The sequence below is a fragment of the Leptodactylus fuscus genome, chromosome 11, assembly GCF_031893055.1.
Source record: "Leptodactylus fuscus isolate aLepFus1 chromosome 11, aLepFus1.hap2, whole genome shotgun sequence".
Classification (NCBI taxonomy): Eukaryota; Metazoa; Chordata; class Amphibia; order Anura; family Leptodactylidae; genus Leptodactylus; species Leptodactylus fuscus.
Window position 1 is genome coordinate 49,576,852 of NC_134275.1, and position 13,587 is coordinate 49,590,438.

General features: G+C 45.5%; 1 protein-coding gene across 1 annotated transcript in view; it reads right to left on the reverse strand.

Annotated features, from left to right (window-relative positions):
• Positions 1–13,587, reverse strand: part of MAP3K10 (mitogen-activated protein kinase kinase kinase 10) — a 28,943-nt gene that overhangs the window by 4,031 nt on the left and 11,325 nt on the right. Inside the window, exons 2-9 of the mRNA XM_075260110.1 lie at positions 11,416–11,596; positions 10,351–10,499; positions 9,840–10,015; positions 6,564–6,804; positions 5,356–5,478; positions 5,138–5,276; positions 3,854–3,966; positions 2,629–3,348 (exon numbers count right to left, since the gene is read on the reverse strand). Coding sequence (XP_075116211.1) covers positions 2,629–3,348; positions 3,854–3,966; positions 5,138–5,276; positions 5,356–5,478; positions 6,564–6,804; positions 9,840–10,015; positions 10,351–10,499; positions 11,416–11,596 — 1,842 coding nt within the window. The remainder of the gene's footprint in view (positions 1–2,628; positions 3,349–3,853; positions 3,967–5,137; positions 5,277–5,355; positions 5,479–6,563; positions 6,805–9,839; positions 10,016–10,350; positions 10,500–11,415; positions 11,597–13,587) is intronic.

Below are 13,587 nucleotides of genomic sequence, written 5' to 3' on the forward strand. Positions count from 1 at the left end.
CTGTATTGTTGACCGATGCACAGTGACACCATCTGCAGCAAGATGATGCTGCAGCTCTTTGGAGGTGGTCTGTGGATTGTCCTTGACTGTTCTCACCATTCTTCTTCTCTGCCTTTCTGATATTTTTCTTGGCCTGCCACTTCTGGGCTTAACAAGAACTGTCCCTGTGGTCTTCCATTTCCTTACTATGTTCCTCACAGTGGAAACTGACAGGTTAAATCTCTGAGACAACTTTTTGTATCCTTCCCCTGAACAACTATGTTGAACAATCTTTGTTTTCAGATCATTTGAGAGCGGGCTGTCCATGCTCGGCGACCATCAAACTTAACTGAACTTGAATTGTTTTGTAAAGAGGAATGGACCAAAATACCTTCATCCAGGATCCAGGAACTGATTAAAAGCTACAGGAAGCGACTAGAGGCTGTTATCTTTGCAAAAGAAGGATCTTCTAAATATTAATGTCACTTTTCTGTTGAGGTGCCCATACTTTTGCACCAGTCAAATTTCGGTTTAATGCATATTGCACATTTTCTGTTAGTACAATAAACCTCATTTCAATCCTGAAATATTACTGTGTCCATCAGCTATTAGATATATCAAACTGAAATGGCTGTTGCAAACACCAAAATATTTAGAACTAAAAATGATTAAGATTATTAGGGGTGCCCAAACTTTTTCATAGGACTGTAGCTGACACGCTCCGGCTATGATCAAGCTGCGGATGTCTGTAAAGGGCATTCTGGGGGAGTCTTAAATCCCTGCCAGACCACAAGACACAAGAGGCTTCCAAAAACAGAAAAATTATGTCTGCATCATTTCCCATTCTCCTACACACGGCCCAAGTCTCCAGTATATACTCTTCAGCCCCAGTATATACCTGACATTTCTCCTCATGTATACCTGACGTATATACGTAGAAGAGTCCCATTATACATCCGCCCCATCTCCAGTATATACCTGACATGTCTCCTCATATATAGCCGATGTATATACATATACGAGTCACATTATACATCCGCCCCATCCCCAGTATATACCTGACATGTCTCCTCATATATAGCCAATGTATATACATATACGAGTCCTATTATACATCCACCCCAGCCCTAGTATATACCTGACATGTCTCCTCATATATAGCCGATGTATATACGTAGAAGAGTCCCATTATACATCCGCCCCAGCCCCAGTATATACCTGACATATCTCCTCATATATAGCCGATGTATATACATATACGAGTCACATTATACATCCACCCCAGCCCTAGTATATACCTGACATGTCTCCTATACTACAGTCATATCTGCTACCACATCTGTTTCTGGAGCGTGACGTCCTATACAGTTGCTATTACAGATCCCTGAAGCAGGAGGGACGAGTTGCTTGATGCCATATCACCGGGGGGTTGATGTTGTGTCGTGCACAGGGGGACATATTGAGAAGGAATCTCCAATCTACGGTGTTCCCATACAGTATAGTGCCCCCAGGATCCGCACAGTATAGTAGTAAGCAGAATCCTCAATACCGCTCCTTGGAGCTTATTCTCTGGTCCTAGTAGTGGTAAGTACAGACCGCCATACTCCCCGATAGCTCCCGGGGCCATAACCTATGAGCGCTTCCATCTCTACTGCTCGCTGGTTACCCAGCCACACACACAGAAGAATGATGAACGAACAGGATCAACAAGGGGCAGTTGTACTTGTGTAGGCCCCGATGAGGCCATCCCGATTATTGATATTTCACACTGTTGATGGTCACCAGGGCAGTGAATGGCATTAGACTAAGTGTGACCATACACATTGGTGAATACGGACTGAGACCATTGATATTTGTATGGGGGTGTCCTGACTTTCCTCAAGTGTCAAATGCCAGGGATCACGCATGTTGGCGTCTACCATGTTCTCACAGGAGGGTATCAGTTTATTCCCCTCTCCCGAGAATTGACCCAGGATTGGGATCGCCATAATAAGAAGGTGCCCCCTACCTCTGTTGTATCATACTGGCATGCCATCCTTGTGGCCTTTGCTTTACTTCTCTCGTTCTTTATATGTATAGAGGAAGCCAAGCGCAGGCTGACACTAGCCATGGATAACAGGAACCTGTTTGGGGCGCCTTTCCTCCATGAGCCCCATAGCAATGTCCTTATCTGACTATATTGTGTTGCCTTGCACCGCTCAGCATGTCAGGAATATGATATTGAAGCTACACTCAGTATTTAAAGGGATTGTCCAGTGTTTGGAGAACCCCTGGGGGGCCATTGTGGGTGTATAACAGTAGCATGGCACACTCCCCATCTGCTGCAGCTCCAGTTTCTTTTCCTGTGCTTGCAGCTCCTGACGCTGTGAGGCTCATGTGACTACTGAGACCAATCCATGGCCTTAGTAGTCAGAGAGGGAACGTGACATCACTCTTATACCATGCATCACCATCACAGAGGCTGCTCATTGGTCTCGTGAGCTTCTCAGGTACAGGGGATTAGGCCTTTTATTTTATTTTAAACCCACCCCAAAGGTTTCTCCAAATCCTGGACACCCCCTTTAAGCAATAAATGTCCATGTCCTAAAGCAAACATGTCACATTACTATATATAAAAAGAATAGATGATAATACAGAGACAATACGGACCTGTGTCACACATCTGAGGTGGGGTACTACCATCTGATGGGGAGCGCCGGTGACCCTGTGAGACCTGTCGTATGGCCCCATCGGATGGCGTCCTCCTGTGCCCTCTAGTGGAGGACGTGTTAGGCCTGGTGGCTGTGACATGTGTCGGAGTCAGGGACTGCCGCGGGTTCTGCTTGAAGCTTTCCACTTTATAGTCCACAAGTGGGTTTCTGCCATCAGTCTGCTCCCTAGTGGTCTCTTCATTGCCTGGTTGCCCACAGGAAACGTTATCATTTTCCAAAATAGCCTCGTCGCTATCTGAACGGATAAGGGATTTGGTAGAGTTACAGTCTGAGATGGAAGACAAGGAGATGAGGGTGACTGAACTGGGAGGGATGACGGGTTCCTCCTTAGAGATGGAGCGGCTGGGAGAGTTGGCATTACGCCTCTGGCCCCTCGCTGCCCATTGAAAGATTCCCTTCCTCTTCTCTTCCTGGGGAACTAGTTCAGCGAGGTCGGCACCCAAAGCCACGGCCGCTAAGAGGGACGCACATCCCAGCAGCACTAATTCACTTTTCCTGCGTGACTGGGGGGTTCGCTTGGGACTGTCTGAAGAGGAGGTCGCAGACAGGCTTGAGTCCTCGGTGTTGAGCTTGACATCGGTCTGGAGGGGTAATGTGAGGTAGGACTGTGTGGAATACGGGGACTGGGGAGCGGAGCCGTCATTATCCGCATACTCCTCTGCAATGAGATCAGGTCAAGTGTTAGACATCAGCGTTATAATCTTTGTTTGCTTTCAATGAGTGGAGACAACTGGTTTACACAGCAGATACAAAGCGATAAAGACCTGATAGTTCCCACAGATGGGGGCTCAGGACGGCTGCACCCCGACTAGGTAACTGCAGTAAGGACGAGTTCACACCGGCTCTGGAGAGACTCCGTCACATCTGCTGAAAATCAGTGGAGGAAAAAGTCCTGTATGATGGATATTTCCCTCCACCAGTTTCAGAACCATGGACACGCGATGGACCCCCCATTATAATCCATGGGAAACGCCTCTCCATCATTCAGGTCCCCAACGGACTCGAAAATCAGAGATACAGCAACAGACGGAACCTTGTATAACAGAATAGGTAGGTAGATAGATAGATAGATAGATAGATAGATAGATATAGAAACATAGGACATGACAAATACTTACTGTAGATCACACAAGAAGATAAACATAAGAAAATCAGAGACTTACCCATTTCTGTCAGGCTGGCAAAACCAACACTGATAGTCGTGTGCTTGGGAGATTTTCCAAGATTGGGGGCGCTGTTGGACCATTGCTTGCTGCCTTCTCCAAGTGACTTCAGCCTGTAGGGAAGGAATTTCTATATTAACCAGAGTGAAACACAAAAAAAAAGAAAGAAGGAAGAAGAAGAAGAAGAGTTTCCTCTCCTATTCCATATAAGTCACAATAAATACTACAACAAAATGTATAAAAAAAAACAAGGAAACCTCATCATATAGAAAGGGGTCTAATGGGAGCAGAACTACAGGTGATAGAGAAGATTGTATATAGTGTCCTATCTACAGGTTATAGAGGAGCAGATTGTATATAGTGTCCTATCTACAGGTTATAGAGGAGCAGATTGTATATAGTGTCCTATCTACAGGTTATAGAGGAGCAGATTGTATATACTGTCCTATCTACAGGATATAGAGGAGCAGATTGTATATACTGTCCTATCTACAGGTTATAGAGGAGCAGATTGTATATAGTGTCCTATCTACAGGTTATAGAGCAGCAGATTGTATATAGTGTCCTATCTATAGGTTATAGAGGAGCAGATTGTATATAGTGTCCTATCTACAGGTTATAGAGCAGATTGTATATAGTGTCCCATCTACAGGTTATAGAGGAGCAGATTGTATATAGTGTATACATACCCACAGATGTATAATATAAAGGAGGAGCCCACTGCATAAAGTTATGCGTACATACTGTGTATATTGTGTGAGAGATATATACATACACACACAGTAGATACACATGTATAGGTCAGATATTGGTTGTGTAGTTCACAGATGGGTCTCATCTCACTATGGGCCTTCTACCAGTCACATGATCTGCCTCTACCATGTTATACCAACACAGGATCAGTAGAATTAGAAGCCATTGCTTAGGGCCTCATGTACACAACCAAGTAGCTGCAGATTTGTTTACAGGCTTGCACCGGGATCACATTCAGACGACATCCGAGTGTCCCCTAAGTGCCTTCCATATTACATTTATCTCTAGGAGGGGGGGTCCGTCGCGCTCAAATCCAATGTAATGGAGCAGGATAGGACTTGTTCTATCAGATCAGAACAGAGCCCAACTCAGAGGGCAAACTCGGTTGTGTGTATGGGGCATTAATGGCGTGACCTGTATAAATGTACTCGCCCTGGTCAGGGACCTCCTCCATGACCCCTAATAGTCTTATCCCATATTACTATATCCTTCATGTTGGATCAGATTAGCACATAGTAATATCAGGGTCACCTCTCTTCTCCTCCGGCCCTTTCCTTTGGTTGTGTAGAGCTTGGACCCCATGTCCTCCCCTTCTTCTTTGTTGAGGTCACCTCTTCCTTCTTCTGCACCGAGCTTCGTCCCCAGGTTTTACTTCCATCTACAGGGGTCACTGACAGAATTTCATTTTATAGTTAATTTTTGAGAAGACGAACAATGAAACTCAGCACAAACTCAAGCTGAGAACTTACATCGAATAGCCCGCAGTCTGGGGATGATCAGGGGGCTTCCAGGGGGACTATAACTGCTTGACCCTTGACCTTTACACTTGTCTAGAGTTGGTGAAGCTTGTACAGTGATCTTGTGTTCAAAACCTGCGGACAGACAACAAATGAGGACATATGTGGTTTGCTCTTCCATGCAGGATTTGTGGCTTCAGTGAAATGGATGACGTAATTGTAAAAAGTTTTGTGTAGAGGATGATGTGGGTGTAGAGAGGTGGAGTGCACACGATAATGTGGGTGCAGAGAGGTGGAGTGCATAGGATAATGTGAGTGTAGAGAGGCGGAGTGCACACGATAATGTGGGTGTAGAGAGGTGGAGTGCATAGGATAATGTGAGTGTAGAGAGGCGGAGTGCACACGATAATGTGGGTGTAGAGAGGTGGAGTGCATAGGATAATGTGAGTGTAGAGAGGCGGAGTGCACAGGATAATGTGGGTGTAGAGAGGCGGAGTGCACACGATAATGTGGGTGTAGAGAGGTGGAGTGCACAGTATAATGTGGGTGTAGAGAGGTGGAGTGCACAGGATAATGTGGGTGTAGAGAGGTGTAGTGCACAGGATAATGTGGGTGTAGAGAGGCGGAGTGCACAGAATGATGTGGGTGTAGAGAGGCGGAGTGCACAGGATGATGTGGGTGTAGAGAGGTGGAGTGCACAAGATAAAGCGGACATAGAAAGGTGGAGTGCACAGGATAATGTGGGTGTAGACATATGGGGTGCACAGGATGATATGGGCGTAGACATATGGGGTGCACAGGATAAAGTGGGTGTAGAGAGGTGGAGTGCACAGGATAAAGCGGACATAGAAAGGTGGAGTGCACAGGATAATGAGGGTGTAGACATATGGGGTGCACAGGATGATATGGGCATAGACATATGGGGTGCACAGGATGATGTGGGCATAGACATGAGGGGTGCACAGGATGATGTGGGTGTAGACATATGTGGTGCACAGGATGATGTGGGTGTAGACATATGTGGTGCACAGGATGATGTGGGTGTAGACATATGTGGTGCACAGGATGATGTGGGTGGAGACATATGGGGTGCACAGAATGATGTGGGTGGAGACATATGTGGTGGGTGATGTGGGTGCACGTGACTACAGAGTACTGATATATGTATATTGCCGTATACAGTAACTAACCCTATTCTCCAAGTCCTGAACATCCCATACCTGAGGGTAAGCTAATGCGATTTCCATCCTTGTGCTTCAGACGACTCTTCTTGAAGTTCCCCTTCCTCTTTTTCACCTTGGGCTTCTCCTGATACATCTGGTACATTATAATGTTCAGCTCCCGTTCTACAATGTCAATCTCTCGTTCTGCTAATTCCTGTTCCCTCCTCCGCAGCATCTCCTCCAGGTTCCTCTGCTCTTCAGCCGCTCGCACCAGCTCCTCCTCTCGACTACGCAGTTCCTAATACGAGATACAATACATTGATCAGTGGTCAGAGGATTGAGCATTAACAAACAGGTCCACATTCTGGTAAATACAGCGCCACACGATGTCGCAGGTGGTGTCTGGTATAGCTCAGTCTGACACTAATACAATTTATACACAGATGTGAATTACATTTTATAGGTTCTGCATGTCAGGTATCTGCTTAGCACCAGTGGTCAAAAAAAACACTTAATGTGGCTTTTCTCTATACAAGACATTCAATGTCCTGTGTACTCTTGTTGCTGTAGAGGGGTGGCCACAAATGGAAACTGAGTATGTGTGACTGCTCTTCTATGACCACCCTTCCTTGAGTGCCCTTCCATGAGCCCCTTCCATGACCGCCCTTCCATGAGAACCCTTTCATAAGCCCCTTCCATGACCGCCCTTCCATGCGTGCCCTTTAATGAGCGCCCTTCTATGAGCGCCCTTCCATAAGCTCCTTACATGAGCCCCTTCCATGACCGCCCTTCCATGCGCGCCCTTCTATGAGCTCCTTCCATGAGCTCCTTCCATGAGCCCCTTCCATGCGCGCCCTTCTATGAGCTCCCTTCCATGCCCTTCTATGAGCGCCCTTCTATGACCACCCTTCCATGACCGCCCTTCCATGCGTGCCCTTTAATGAGCGCCCTTCTATGAGCGCCCTTCCATAAGCTCCTTCCATGAGCCCCTTCCATGACCGCCCTTCCATGCGCGCCCTTCTATGAGCTCCTTCCATGAGCCCCTTCCATGCGCGCCCTTCTATGAGCTCCTTTCCATGCCCTTCTATGAGCGCCCTTCTATGACCACCCTTCCATGACCGCCCTTCCATGCGCGCCCTTCTATGAGCTCCCTTCCATGCCCTTCTATGAGCACCCTTCTATGACCACCCTTCCATGACCGCCCTTCCATGCGCGCCCTTCTATGAGCTCCCTTCCATGCCCTTCTATGAGCGCCCTTCTATGACCACCCTTCCATGAGTGCCCTTCTAGGTCCAATGAAGAGCCAAACAGTCAGATTCCCAACAAGCATTTGAAAAACTGCTGCATCGTTGCCAACAGTCCAAAATTTGTAGGAATTGTTCCAATTTTCAGTAATACCCTGACAAATTTGGTATGTCCTGGGCAAACTCCAGAAAAGTGGGTGTTCCCATTGAGTTTGGGGTGGCCCTGGGGGTCGGGATCTAAACATCCCAGTTTTCCCAGCTGAAATATTTCTTAGCTTTGCTGCTGCGGCGATTACGTCCATACACCTCCAGGTGTTCCAGCCGGTCTCAATATCTCCCCTGTGCTATTTCTCGAGACTCCCACAGTCCCTTCAGTTGCACATTTTTACTTTTCTTCTGGAATTGTCTCCTATTGTTGCTGTCTCTCTTTACAACAACTCTTTGTCTAACTGTTAGTCCAAGTTCAGACGATGCAATTTTATTCTGAAGGTCTAAAACCGTCCGTCAGTAGGTACAATGTCGTCACTTTGCATGTAGATGAATCTAATCTAAGTTTCATTGAAACAAAGCAAGAGCTGAACATTAAAGGAATCTTTCTCCACGCCCCATGACATCTGGAGGACCATGAATGGAAACGAGGAAGTGAAGAACAATGGCGTTCACCATGGAGACTAACCAGATATTTGCTTTTATTTTCTGAGCGCCTTGTACATGACGTCCTCCATATTTACTGTCGTAACAAAACGGACGGGATTTGGGAATAGAAAATAATCTTTACTATATTAACCAGAGGAAAGGAGTTGCGGCATTTCAAAATCGTTTCAAACTTTGGCAAATCCATTGTCATAAACTGTCCAACAAAACGCAATATTGCTGCGCTGAAAAATTCTAAAAAAAATCTTGGTTGAGACCTTTAACCAATCCTGGTGGTGTCTTCTCATCCCACCAAACAGACTTGAAGCGAAGACTTTCTAGAATTCTCCAGATTGCCGAGACGACTGAAGAACAGAAAACGATCCACCGCCTTGTCATTATTATAAGGAGGTTCATCAATAAGAAGCTGAAGTTTATTCTGTGGTAGACAGGAGATCCTTCATCCCATCTTCTGGAGATTTTGAAGGTATCTCTGACTTTTGGGAAGTCTCCTTAGAATACATTAAGATTTACTAAAATAAATGCATTAGGATTCAGACTTCATTTATGGCAAAAAATGTTGCACCGCGACAGTTCTGCATGTTATACAATGTTTATGCCTCGTACAACAAGGGGAACGACTTAGTGGATGATATTTTTGGCCTATAAGGCATCAAAATTCTCAATTTTTAATGCAACATTTGGTAAGCCAAACAATAGGTGGTATAAAGCGAGACAAAAGTGTCACATCCAGTATGAAGAACGTTGATAAATTTGGCGCCTCTTTAGACGGCCTGGTCTATATCTACACTGGCCAAGTATGATACAACATTAGTAAGTCTGTGTTTCCGGACAATAAATGGATGATTTTCTGCCATCAACATTTGGGCTGCTCTGAGATCACTGCCCATGTCCTTCCTCTCTGAGAGGTTTTTGGCTCTCCATAATGTGGACGTAGAGGTCACAGAGAGTTTTCAATCCTTCTTTGTATTTCTATCATAAAAAGTCTTCCAAGTCTTCCAGTTACAACTTTTTCCAAATGTAAATTTCATCCTGACCTATGAGGAAAAGAATATGGTCCACATTTGAGAACCGCGTGAAAGACCTGAAAGACAACCATCATGGAAAAAAACATAAGACTTCTTCACCCAAGACGAGGATACCACTGACATCATGCCCATGACTGGCGATCTTTGTCGCATCTGCCGTCCCTTTACATCATTCCTCACAACATCAGAACCTTGGAGTCCACCTAGGTCCAGACGTCCAATGTTCTCGACAAGAACAATATAATCTAGTTAGTCTGGTTCTTACAGAGACTGACTGGACACCATATTTAGACCCACAATGATCTGCAGGTACATCACTGATCAGAACCATTTGACATCCTTATTGGTTGGGACTCTGTTCTGGTAACACCATGTCTGTGTCGTCTACTCTCCAGACAAAGACTTACCTTCTCTTTATTCCTGAGCTCATCGAACATCTGCTGAATCTCCATTCTCCAGTCTTCTTGCAAGGAATGGAACGACTCAAGGGGCATCTGGAACATGGCTGACTGTTCAATGGCAGTCAGTTGCTCTAAGATGGTGCAAAACGAAGGGCGACTATGAGGGTCCGGGCTCCAACATGCTGAGAGCAGAATAAAAAGACATTAGGATTATCTATTAAGAGAAAGGAACATTAGAAATGGTTGTTGGAAACATTTAGGTGCTTAACCCCAATCTTCAATCTTCACCATTATCACATTTCATGTATCTAACACATCTAATGGTCAGGCCCTCAGCACCAGGAACGGGGAACAACATGGTCTTATTATTCTAGACTTTACAGGGTCAAAATACATGATGGAACTTTCAGGGTAAGGACACATGGCAACAAGTATTGGGGTGGTGCAAGGTCCCTCTATTGGGGTGAAAAGTCGGCCGCCTAGTTATATATACCACAAGTATACAGAGTCCAGTTACCTTCTAAGATCCTAACAAATGGATCCGGACACGTTGACGGGATTGGGAGAGTCAGTTTGTTCATTGCAACTCCATAGGCAACAGCAAGAGCATCGATTTCTCGATAAGGCACCTCCCCAGTAAGAAGCTCCCATAGAAGAACCCCGAAACTGCAAGACACAACACAACACAGATTCTTAGATAATTCATTGTCACTTTCATATAATAGAGAGAGAAAGCAAAGACCTGACAAACAGCCCAACTATCCGACTGATGCTGACGGTTACCTCCTCTATAAGTAATACGTAGCTGTGGGGGAGGTGAATGCACAGATTAAAGGGCATCAGTCATCAGACCCCAGTATATTTCCCCAGCCCTGTAGATAGTCACCAGAACCAGCATATTATCCCAGTCCTGCAGATAGATAGGTTACTGTTACCAGACCCAGCATATCACCCCAGCCCTGCAGATAGATAGGTTACTGTTACCAGACCCAGCATATCACCCCAGCCTTGCAGATAGATAGGTTACTGTTACCAGACCCAGCATATCACCCCAGCCCTGCAGATAGATAGGTTACTGTCACCAGAACCAGCATATCACCCCACTCCTGCAGATAGATAGGTTACTGTTACTAAACCCAGCATATCACCCCACTCGTGCAGATAGATAGGTTACAGTCACCAGACCCAGCATATCACCCCAGCCCTGCAGATAGATAGGTTAGTGTCACCAGAACCAGTATATCACCCCAGCCCTGCAGATAGATAGGTTAGTGTCACCAGAACCAGCATATCACCCCAGCCCTGCAGATAGATAGGTTACTGTCACCAGAACCAGCATATCACCCCAGTCCTGCAGATAGATACAGTAGGTTACTGTCACCAAACCAAGCATATAACCTGATATATTTCTCTGCACGGCCACCACTGGGAAAATAAAGCATCACACAGATCTCAATGGGCTTCCAGTGTAATACACAGACATGTTGGGTCCTCCAAGGTGCGGAAGCATTGTAGCTACTGTGGCCCAAAAAAGTGAAAATTTACAATGAGGTTGTTTCAGTATCGGAGATTTATAAGTTACCTCCACACATCACTGCTCTTGGAAAATAGAGAGAGACGAATGACTTCTGGAGCCATCCAAGCATAGGTTCCCGCCGCACTCATCTTTGTAGTTTTCTGCCACTCCCTGGCCAGACCAAAGTCTGTGATCTTCAAGGTTTTGTTAAATAAGTCGCTGTTCTCAATCTTCTCAAGTATTAAGACTGTGGGGAGAAGAGACAGAACACAGATTAGGACAGGAGGTTTTGTAGAATTGCCTTTATATTGCATTTACTTTTCGTGTGGGACATTTCCTTATTTATACATTATTGCTCGTATGGCGCTAACATATTCTGCAGCGCTGTACCCCAATATCACTTCTCACACACAATGAGGACAATTTAAAAAGACGCTCCCTCCAATCACCCCTAAGAAATAGAACATTGTACCCTTCATACAGTATATAGGTGTCCTATGCTGGACCTTTACTGTGTTAGCGCCCGGGGCCCTCCGGAGGATCCAAGAAGTTCTTGTTTTGGATTCACAATTTGCTCTGATCTGTTACCATTGGGGGTTACTGAAAATTCAAGGGGTTTCCCAAGAACATCACCAGAGAGATTTACAAAAAGGATTCACTTTTAATTGTCTACAAATCTAAATCTGGTGAAGTGCAAATGTTATTGCCATGTAGAGTCTATAGGGATCTACTCTTCCTATAGGATATGAAACATGTGGGTGAGTTGCTTGGACAGATCGGAACAGTCACTTTATTTTCAAGCACAATCGGAGTCGGTAACTTATTTCCAATTCTACCCAAAAGTGACTCCAACCAACCATGCTCAGAAAGAAGAAGAAAATCCTCTAAGGCCGGAAAAACAGCCAGTGATTGATCCCTATGACAGTGAGCGCCTCCCCTTGGACTCCACGGCCCTGGTTGGAGGACTTTGGATGCTTGTGCATGTCAGTGACTGACAGTGATCTATACAGGTTGTATAGAGGGTTGTACAGACGGTTGTACAGAGGGTTGTATAGAGGGTGGTATAGACGGTTGTATAGAGGATTGTATAGACGGTTGTATAGAGGCTTGTATACAGGCTTGTACAGACGGTTGTATAGAGGGTTGTATAGACGGTTGTATAGAGGGTGGTATAGACGGTTGTATAGAGGGTGGTATAGACGGTTGTATAGAGGCTTGTATAGAGGGTTGTACAAATGGTTGTATAGAGGGTTATATAGAGGGTTGTACAGACGGTTGTATAGAGGGTTATATAGAGGGTTGTATAGAGGGTGGTATAGAGGGTGGTATAGACTGTGGTATAGAGGGTTGTATAGAGGGTGGTATAGAGGGTTATACAGACGGTTGTATAGAGGGTTGTATGGACGTTGTGGAGGTCCTGGGCAGAGGTGTCGCCGGCAGCTCAGTTTACCTGGGGCACCAGGGGATAAGTAAGTAGCTCAGTAACACCCGAGAACATTGAATTATTAATGGGGAGTTCAAGCATATAATGAATACAAAGCCCAAACAGTCAGCACATACTCTCCCCATACAGTGACATTATACAATCCAGTACAGGGACACTATATATGGTGGTGACACCACGGCCCTCAGTTGTTTTTTCTGCCGGCTCTATGTTTTGTGCGTTTCAGGTTTTTTTTACAATTACATTCTTGTTAATAATTACTCGGGGGAATTGTCCTTTAAATCCTAAATGATCCCTGACAACACAAAGCTTCATGTGCTGAGGAGGATTCTGGCTAGTGAGATGTAAATCAGTCCTTCCCGTGAGCCCTCTTTTGCATGTACCAGACTGGGCTGCCTTGTGACTGGTCAGTCTCGTGCGGCGTTATATGTAGTGTACCGGATACGGATGGCTCGTCTAGTTTTTCTTTTCCGTATTCCTAAGGTTGTTCTGGGTCACTTTACACGGTGCTCAGGATCTGACCCTATAAAGGCTGTGTACAGCAGAGGTTCTGGCACAGTGGCATCATGTACCCCGGACGGCGGATTGTGGATGTCTCGCTTGGGCTTCATTTACCAAGTAAACAAAACCAACCAGAGAAATGGCGTCAGCTCCGATACAAGCAGCGACACACGTCATAGAGGATATCCCGGGCTCAGGCTGGAGGATGATGACGTCACATAGTGGCTGAATAATACAAGACATCATGGCAGACAACACCCCAAAAATCCTGTGCCATTTGTTACAGTACAGGT